Source organism: Hoplias malabaricus, chromosome 5 (assembly GCF_029633855.1).
Source record: "Hoplias malabaricus isolate fHopMal1 chromosome 5, fHopMal1.hap1, whole genome shotgun sequence".
Taxonomy (NCBI): domain Eukaryota; kingdom Metazoa; phylum Chordata; class Actinopteri; order Characiformes; family Erythrinidae; genus Hoplias; species Hoplias malabaricus.
Window position 1 is genome coordinate 7760831 of NC_089804.1, and position 10184 is coordinate 7771014.

A 10184-nucleotide genomic window follows, 5' to 3' on the forward strand; every position below is an offset into this window, starting at 1 on the left:
AGCTAAAAAAATATCTCAAAGCTAATGTCCTCTGTTTTGTTTTTTTTACCTGCTGTCTTTGTAAGCCCACGTCATGCTCCACCCGTTACGAGTGTGATAAGCCCCTCCGTTCCACAGTGGTCGTCCGGAGGGGGCAAGCGCGCGGACGGCAGTGACGTCAGCGACTCGGTCTTCATTCTTCAGCTTGCCGGAGAGCGAGCGAGGCGCGCGGAAGAGCTGAAGCGCGGGAGCGCGCACCAGAAAAGTCCCTGAAACGGAGAGGACCGCGCGACCAGGGCGACGAGGCTGACTTCCAGAACTGAGAGGTACAACTTTACACGGTTCACACCGCTTCATTTCAGAGACCTCGCCTAATGTATTCTAAATGCAGTATTATCATTTATATGCAGTATATTAATAACACTTTCAGACTGTATTATGAAGTGACAGCGCAACAAGCACACACACACACACACACATATTTGCATGTGCGTATGTGGCTGTGTGTGTTATAAGAAAAGAATCTATAATGGTTTATGACACTGTATTATGTGTAATCTTCTTTAATAGTCATTACTTGTATGGCACTGTATTTATTCAGAATACTGTTTTATACGTATAATGTATTTTTTATTATTAATTTGATTGTATACATTTTTCTGTCTTTTTTTTTTTTACTATAAAGCTATTATGGATGTCCATCTAATCATTGTTTGGTCCTGTGTTTGCTTGTTTTGCTTCTTGGCGATTGAGGCATTGGGTTTGGTGGCATTTGAGCGTTCCCTATGGGGATTATAATAAAGTTTCTCTCTCTCTCTCTCTCTCTCTCTCTCTCTCTCTCTCTCTCTCTCTCTCTCTCTCTCATATATATATATATATATATATATGAAATTGTTAGATGGCTTGTGAAAATGTCATTGTACAAACTTTTGATTTGAAATGATGAAAAACAGATGCAAAATAATGGTATTTAACTCTATTCTATTCCAGTGGTTTACTGGGCTGTTTCTGAACGTCTCATGATGCCCACATCTACCCACATCTCCACCTCAGATCAGAGGGAACAGCTCCCTGACAGCAAATACTCTTTATGAATTAAAGAAGTAAACATCTGGATCCCCTTTTGCTGTTATCATTGTAGTTGTTACACAGTATGGAGAATATCTCAAACCCTGTTAGTGTAAATCAGCAATGCAACTTCAGCATGGACTTCTACTACTACAACTCAGGAAATCGGAGCGATTTAAACTGTACGCCCCCCTCGGACTACTTTTTTTATGCAGATCTCTATGTGGTCCTGCCCGTCATCTACTCGGTCATCTGCGCTGTGGGTCTGACAGGCAACACAGCAGTCATTTACGTCATTCTGAAGGCCCCCAAAATGAAAACAGTTACCAATATGTTCATCCTTAACTTGGCCATTGCTGATGACCTGTTCACATTGGTCTTGCCCATTAACATCGCTGAACACCTTCTGCATTACTGGCCCTTTGGTGACGTTCTCTGTAAGATCATCCTGAGCATTGACCACTACAACATTTTCTCCAGTATCTACTTCTTGACTGTGATGAGTGTGGACCGTTACTTGGTCGTGTTATCCACCGTGCGCTCCAAGCGTATGCCTTACCGCACCTACAGAGCAGCAAAAATGGTCAGCTTCTGCGTCTGGGTGCTGGTCATCCTCATCGTGGTGCCCTTCACCGTCTTTGCAGGTGTCTACATCAACCCAGATGATTCCGAGCGGAAAAGCTGTGTCCTGAGTTTTCCAAGCCCAGAAGGTACTTGGTTCAAGGCCAGCCGGATTTACACCCTCATTCTGGGCTTCGCAATCCCAGTGTCCACCATCTGCATCCTCTATACCATGATGCTGTACAAACTGCGCAATATGAGGCTCAACACCAACGCCAAGGCCTTGGACAAGGCCAAAAAAAAGGTGACCATCATGGTGTTCATCGTGCTGGCTGTGTGTCTCTTCTGCTGGACGCCCTTCCACCTCAGCACCATCGTGGCCCTGACCACGGACCTGAGGAGCACACCACTTGTGATCGGAATCTCCTACTTCATCACCAGTCTGAGCTATGCCAACTCTTGTCTCAACCCCTTTCTTTACGCCTTCCTTGATGACAGCTTCAGGAAAGCCTTCAAGAAGATGCTCGAATGTAGGACTGCTTAAAATGACAACAACCTGACGTCATGCAGTGTTTGAGGGATATTTCAATAAGTTGGCCAGAACCCACAGTGGATGATTTACCAATGATAATGATCTTTAGCACTGCTTTTGGTTTCCTGTTGTTTGGCTAACTGAGAATCGTTTGAACACCTTGGTTTTTCAGACAAATATTACAGGGGTGCCCAAATGTCTCTATTACCATTGGGCAGAGCTTGATTTCCTGATTAACATCACCATGTATTTCACAGTAATTTCTCAGTTAGCCAGATAAAGCCAGTGGATTGTCCAATGGCAATGACACTGGCCTGCTTTCCTACTAGATCCACACTAGGTATGAATTAGATATAAGTTATGTGGCTAAATGAGAATGTTTAAACACCCCTAAGGCATATTCCGCAATGCAGGAATTCTTAGTTAGGGCCAAAGTCCAGTAAGAATGTCAAATCTTATTATTACACACCTTTGCTCTGTGAAAAGCAACCCTGGTCAAATGAAATATTCTTTTTGTTGATTGCCTAAGTGGAAAGAAGTGAACCCTTCCTCCTCAAAGCCTAGAGGTACATTTCTGTTCTTCAGTGTGTAATACAATTGTATACAATGGTTGTGAAGGTCAAAATGTGTCAAAATTCATTTTTTCTGAGTTCTGTGGTATACTCCACTCCCACTCAACTATTCCAAAAGCAAGGGGGATGTTTGTACCTGCTCTTTTATACAACATCAACAGAATTAAAGCATCAACAGCCAAGTACAGGATGCCCCCCCACAAAAAATATGGTGATCCAATTTCAGATACAAGCTGTGGGGCAAGGAGGAACCATGGCCTAATAAGATTTGCTCTTCCCTTCCATCTTGTGTCTAAAACTGGATCACCATTTTAATACGAGGGCCTCCTTTCTTTTCTGTTTCCTTACACAAGGGACACACCGTATAACAGCAATGGAAAAGGGTTCATTACTTTTAAGGGGCCAAAGAGATGGATTATTACTTTATTCTGAATTTTCTAGAAACAGAGTTAAACGTAACATTTTCTATAGAAAATAAATGCTCAATTTATCACATACTACAAAAAAAAAAAAAGTTTGCAACACTGTATGCTGTAAACATCTTATGTTTTTACACTCAGCAATTAAACATTATTCTCCTTAGACCTTCATCAAAAATGTCATTTGAACAGGGGTGCTTAAACTTTTGCCTCCGACTGTACAACACTAAACTGTAAAGAAGAGAATCCAGTGTTAGTGTTTGTCTCCCTCTTGAGGCAATGAAGTGCACACTTCTCTCTGTAAAGCTTTTAAAATCAACTTCTCACCCTTACCCTGCAGCTGAGCTTGAAGTTAAAGCCTGGTTCTCTGGTGTGACGTAGTAAACGAACCCACAAATAATGCATTTTCTGTAGATGGATGAGGAATGAGATGTTAAATTTGAAAAGAACCTTTTAAGTTCTAAGAATCTACGTGGTCCCATAGAAGGCTTCCTTATAAATCTTTCAAGGATCAGTTGGTAAAGAAAGTAAAGCAGTTCCTTTCCCCTCACAGATTTTTTTTAAACATGGATCTTTAGGGAATTAGTGTTTTTCTTCAGTGGCATTTATCCACATTATGGTAGGAAGAACACCATTGTGCAGAAGTTTTACAGTTCGTGAATATTCTTTAAAGCTTTAAAAGGCTGGAACTACTTACAAATCTATTTTCAAACATGGGTTTTAGGGAACCATTAGTGAATGTGCACTTGTGGCACCTTTTGTATTTAAGAGTGTAGGCTCCCAAATGATGTGTGATGAAGTAATGCCAAAATCTAAACATTACACTGTCATTACTGTGTATTGTCCATTTGTTACTTAGAAATGCAGAGATATTCTATTGTGTATATATTGTACAGACCTGCTTTTGTCACAAACCTGTTGTCTTAAAAAGCTTGTGAGCAGCAGATGTTGCAGTTATTTGGACAAACCTGTGTTCCCTGGCTTTATGGGAATACATTTAATGTAAAACAGAACTGTCTTTCTCAGAAATACTTGAAAACACTGGAATGCCAATAAAGCTTTATCTGCCAGCTTAAGAACTGAAGGCAATTGTGGGGATTCGATGAATGCGAGTACATGTTTTGAGACTTTATGTTGTAAATAAAATTGATTCATTCACTGAGTTTCTTTTCATTGACCAACAGCTGTCTAGACTCGTTTATTCATTCATTCATTGTTTGGAACTGCTTACCCAGTTCAAGGTCATGGTTTGTACTGAGCGTGCATGGGCACCAGGGAAACATACACAGTCACGTGCACACACACATACTAATAGACAATTTTGAACAGCCAATTTTATGACTATGTTTGGGAACCAGAGCACTTGGAGGAAACCAACGCAGACACAGGGAGGACACATCACGAACAGTCACCTGGAGCAGGATCCAAACCCACAAGAGAACCCCACTAGAGTGTCTAGATTAAGGCAAAATTATAATAATGAGCACAAGGGATTTAAAAAATGTATGGGACTTAACAGGATTGTTCAAATATAGCTGCACATGACCTTCAAGAAGAAAATCATGAAGAAAAGTATTAACTAGGGAGGTATAAAGCCCAGCAGCACTGGGCTGTGGGACACTGGAAATGGGTTGTCTGGAGTGATGCAGGTCACTTGAGAGGTGTTTGTGATCCAAAACTATTCACTCAACATCACCACCTGACAACGCTGACATTCTCATGGCTGAACGACATCAGATCCTCATAAAAGTTTTACAGCATATAGGGGAGAAGGGGAGAATCTGTAAATGCAGCAAAACTCTATTATACTATTCTTCATTTCAGAAGACATCTTGGACAAATAAGGCATGGATTTCATGTAGACTCACATTCGAAAATCAGATGCCACCTGCATTTCTCCAATGTATCTCCGATACAAAGAAATTCTTCTTAATCACTCCAATGTTCTAAGTATGAAACGATGCCTGATCTTGCTCCAAATTAGACAAGCTTAGACTTCATTTGTTTTGACTCTGCCTCACCCTTGATGAATGACTCTGATTCCCCTTTGAAGGCAGTTCCGAATAAAGGGTCAGGTTTTAAAGAAGACATTATGAACAAAAATATATTTCAGTGCACTGACACATTAATTTGAGCACCCACCAAACCAAAAACTGTGAACGCAATCAGATATCTGTGTTTTGCCTAAGTCAGTGAACATGGAATTTAACAAGATCTTGTTTCTGCTGTATAATAAACAGAGTAAGGACTCTTTAAAATAGTCACGCCTCCTCATGTGAGTTCCTCCAATCACAGCACTGGACCTGTGTTTATGTGATAGCGCAAAGAAGAGGTTAAAAACTTAAGGCCAGCCTATTCAATAAGAATTGGCCACATCTCATTTTCTACTGGACACCATTTGACTTGAGGCTTAATATTTCTGGCTAAACTGAGAATTCCTGCTTTGTGGAATACCCCCCTGGACTTCAGGACCTAAAGCTGATGGTTGTAAACAGGGCTGTTTAGACAGTGCTGTGTTGTCGGATCCTTGTGGTATTTTGTTTAAAGCATGTCACATGTTTTATTGAGAGGGGTATAATATGTCCCCTTTAAAACATTTGCGGCCACTGGGCCTTGACTTTAAATGACTCTTATCTCGACAGAGAGTCATTTTCAAATGCAACTTGACTCAGGCTCGACTTAAATGACTGAACACACCATTGTTAACATGCACTTTGTCTAATTAAAACACAAGTCTCATCATGCATATCATTTGAGGTTGTCCCAGGGAAAAAACATTTGAACAATGCACCATCAAGGTCGCTTGCCTTTTAATTCTGCACTGTATTCACCAATGATGTGACATTGTCCCACACATTGTCTTGGATTCAGGCACCATTAGGGACTTCAAAAATTGTGTCAGGACCAAACCTGAACTTAACTAATCAAAAGAAATTACCACCTCAATTTAGTAAACATATAAACCCTATCTATTTTCAACTTTCTAATGATTTTGATTTCAACCTGATTTCAATTACAAGCATTTCATTACAGAATAAAAACTCAGTGAATAATATAAAAAGAAGAATAAATTATTATTATTATTATTATTATTATTATTATTATTATTGGAAGAGAGATACCAACTTGAAACAGTTGACCTGCAGTTTGGAAAGCAGTATATTTAGTCAGAACTAACCTAGCTGAAGTTATTAATCATGATTTGTAACTCTGTAAATCCGGGAATTGTGTCCAAAGCAATGCCTGCAGTAAACAATGAGACTAAACTTTCTCAATTAAAAAACTCCAGTTACTAAAGACTCAACAAATAAAGTCATTTGTGAACAGTTCTGAACTGAAAACTAAGGTGAACTTAAAGGGTTAGAGAACAGCAGTCCAGAAGTTTTGCTATGTCTTTCAAGGTGGTCACGTAAGTGCACAGTGGAGTGGTGATTCACAAACATTCACTAAAAGCTTCATCCTCTTCTCAAACCTCTCCAAGCTTTCTTCATTTTTCTGGCATTTGTGCCTGTTGTAAAGAATCTTACAAATGGTTCATTGCAGTGATATAAGAATAAAAAGCATTTGTAAATGTACTATAAATGCCCAGACTGTTTTGGACAGCTGGCTATACAATATTTCTTCTCAAATTATGGTTATTCATTCATTCATTCTTTGTCTGTAAGCACTTATCCAGTTCAGAGTCGCAGTGGGTCTGGATTCCTACCTGGAATCACTGGGCACAAGGCAGGAACACACCCTGAAGTGGGTGCTAGTGCTTCACAGGGTGACACACAAACACACACACACACACATCATGAAATTTTCAAAGGACAGATGCTGTGTTCAAGCGATGTAGTAAACTAAAAATCCACAAAACAAATGGAGATACATGTTTTTATTTGGACAGCGACGATATATACAGTAAGTGTATTCAATTCAATATTGGCCATGTTTGCTTGATTCCAGTTTGAATTAGATGTTGAACTTGTTTATACACAGTCTTTACAGTGGTTAACAACCTCTATGTACATGCACACTACAAATAATTGGATGCAAAATGACCTACATTGCGTAGAGTGTAATTTACTGTAAACAATATCAGGTTTCTGTTAGCATACTTGCGTTCTTAATTACTAAAAATTATGGCACACTCACCATGTCAGACAAAAGCACATATGAGGAATATATTGCCAGTTTCTGATTGGGAATGGAACCAGATACAAACACTTACAAGGCTACTCTTTTTCAGCAATGCTTTACAATATTCACAGAATAGCAGTGGACATAGCCTATGTGCAGTAAATTGGCAGAGCCTATAAACTGTACAACTGTCTCCTTTGTCCCTGCACAATAACAATGTCTGGAACTCAGCTAGTGTTTAAGCCAAAGATTTGCTATCATGATGACCAGAATGACTGGGCTATGGAAAACACAGACAAAATGAGCATCCAAGTAGTGGCTGGAACTCACCGGGGAAAGCTTATTCGTATTGATGACTGGGATGGACTCCAGAAGCACTCTGCTAGCTACTAGAGTGTCACAGCCAAGCACAATATCCACACTGGCAGTGCCACTCCACCAGCTAAATATCATTCCATTACGCAGCAGACTGAGGTACAGCCAAAGTGACCATGTGGTGGTCTTTGGTGTAATGGAGTTTTCCAACAACCTATAGGCTTCACTCATGGCTATGAAGGAAATTCACACACATCAATGTGTGTTTGTCCCAAATGTGGCCCATATCTGCAGTTCCCTTATGGCCCACATTTGACCTTGACTACCCCCACTCAGTCACAGGCCCACCTTAAATTTCATGTGCAAGGGACCAAATCGAGCCCACAAAACCTATGCTGTAACCCAAGTCAAGCCAGGCTTAGAACATTTGGCCCATGGTTTGTGTGCACACACACACACATATACAAATACAAAACACCAAAAAAGCAGTGTCACAAGAGAGCTGTGAGTATCAAAAGTGGCACAGACTAGATCCAAATGAGTCTGTGATAGTTTCTGAGGCTTCTGTGTCTGAGCAGTGGCAGTTCTGTGATGTATAATGTTTAGTCTGACCATCACAATGGCCGCCCTTGTGAAAGTAGGCAAAATTGACCATGTCAACAAACAGGTGAGAAAGAATATGCCTTTATCAACAGCCATTAATGGGGTGGGCTCCAGAATTGCAAAGGGCCCAGCAGAGGTGAAACAGCAGGGTGTTGATGGAAGAACAAGCTCCTAGAATAGTTTCTAGACAGGCAAGAATGGACCCCCACAGACTGGAGATGAAACAGCTGGAGGTGCCATGGAAGAGCCTACTGTTGTGGTTCTGGGAGGACAGGATGTCCAGCGGATATAATTAATGTGGGTTATTTGCTTGTCATTTTGGTATGGAGCCCTTAGGCCTCAGATGTAACAGCTGGTGCTGTTACAGATGTACTCTTCCCTCATGCAACAGAGACAACAGATTAGTGGTGTTTGCCATTAGGCTGCTACAGTGAGGGGTTATCTCTACTTCACCTGAGTTGGGATTTTCACCAAAATCAAAAAATATATAAGGAAGAAAAAAAAGATCACTGTCAGAGAAGGATGGGCTCTGAGAAAAGCCTAAAATAACAGAATGCTAAATATTTTTCCCCCTCAATCATTGCATCAGTGTCAACAGACAAGCTTGCGTTAAATGTGTTGCACTTTACAGAGAACATAAAGCTGATATGGCAATCAGCCAGGAACAGTTCTTCAGCAGCATGTCAGATTCTACCAGAGGCTAATGACAACAGCAGCTTTTGGTGTATCCAGCAAATCAGCTGATAAACTGACTTTATACATGTTACATACGTGTACAAGACATAACTGGCCAGATGATTATGACACCCAGTTTGATCAGAAGATTTCCCACTAAGGTCAATTCTCATAGGATTCTGGATTAATGCAAACACTGGAGGCAAAGAAGTCCCAGAGGACACGCAACCTCTCGTCACTGGGCTTAATACAACTGTGATTTCATCTGATGAGTGTGAGTGAGGTTTTAGTTCAACAAATAGCACAATGACACCATTCAAGTGCTCTCTTGGCATTGTCAGATGGAGCGGCATCCGTTTCTCAGGCAGAAAAGCCCACCACTCCTCCCTTTTAAGCCACAGAGCAATGTACATCGTGGCTTTTGTGTGGACAAACAAGTGCAGGCTATGTGGAATGTGAGAAATGAGAGCCAGTGAATACTGAGAAGACATCCATCTGGTCTGTGTTGTGAAAAGAAAAATCCAAGAAAAAGATAAAGCCAAGTTCTAGGAAAAGCTCTACATTTTCAGACACAAGGCAACTCATGGAACTGCTCCACTTGGCTTTGCATTGATTACACTTGGCGCTTGTTTACTTAAGAATCTTTTGAATTTATATTGTCTGGATCATTTACAACTCTCAATTTGTTTGTTATAAACATCATAAGACACTATATATGTCAATGTACAAACGTATAAGAAAAAGGTATATTTAGAGTGTGATTAAAGTGGGGTTCATTCAGAATATTTTGGCCATTTCCACTTCAGATCAAACCTGTGTGTGTGTGTCATGTGACAGTTAAATGAAAGGCAAGTCAAGGCAAGGCTAGTTTATTTATACACCACCTTTCATACACAGGGGCAATTCAAAGTACTTTACAAAGTCTAAAGAAACAATAAAAAAGAGAGTTAAATTGTGAGCAAGTATAAAAATAATAAAAGTAGTTTAAAACAATTAAAATAACGCAATAAAAATTACATAAGCATAGTAAAAGATAACACAATTAAAATGATTCAAACAATTAAAATTCATCCATTAATTCATTCACTGTCTGTAAGCGCTTATCCAGTTCAGGGTCGCGGTGGGTCCGGAGCCTACCCGGAATCACTGGGCGCAAGGCAGCAACACAACCTGGAGAACACAACCAGACCTTCACAAGGCTGACGACAATTTAAATAATACAATAAAAGAAAAAACTAAAGGAGGAATATAAACATCACATTGATTACTGCTGTCAGCTAGAACTTGAATAATGTTTTCTTTGATCCAGTAGTCCAATTTTTATACAAAAATAACCAG

The 10184-nt window shown here is 40.2% G+C and overlaps 1 protein-coding gene across 1 annotated transcript; it reads left to right on the top strand.

Annotated features, from left to right (window-relative positions):
- Positions 1 to 1132: 1132 nt before the first annotated feature.
- Positions 1133 to 4251, top strand: npbwr2b (neuropeptides B/W receptor 2b). The gene has a single exon (XM_066672934.1). The coding sequence runs from the start codon at positions 1133 to 1135 to the stop codon at positions 2150 to 2152; it is 1020 nt and encodes a 339-aa protein (XP_066529031.1). The 3' UTR covers positions 2153 to 4251.
- Positions 4252 to 10184: the final 5933 nt, after the last annotated feature.

Coding starts and splice junctions, on each gene's coding strand:
- npbwr2b (XM_066672934.1), top strand. CDS start 1,133: ATGGAGAATATCTCAAACCCTGTTAGTGTAAATCAGCAATGCAACTTC.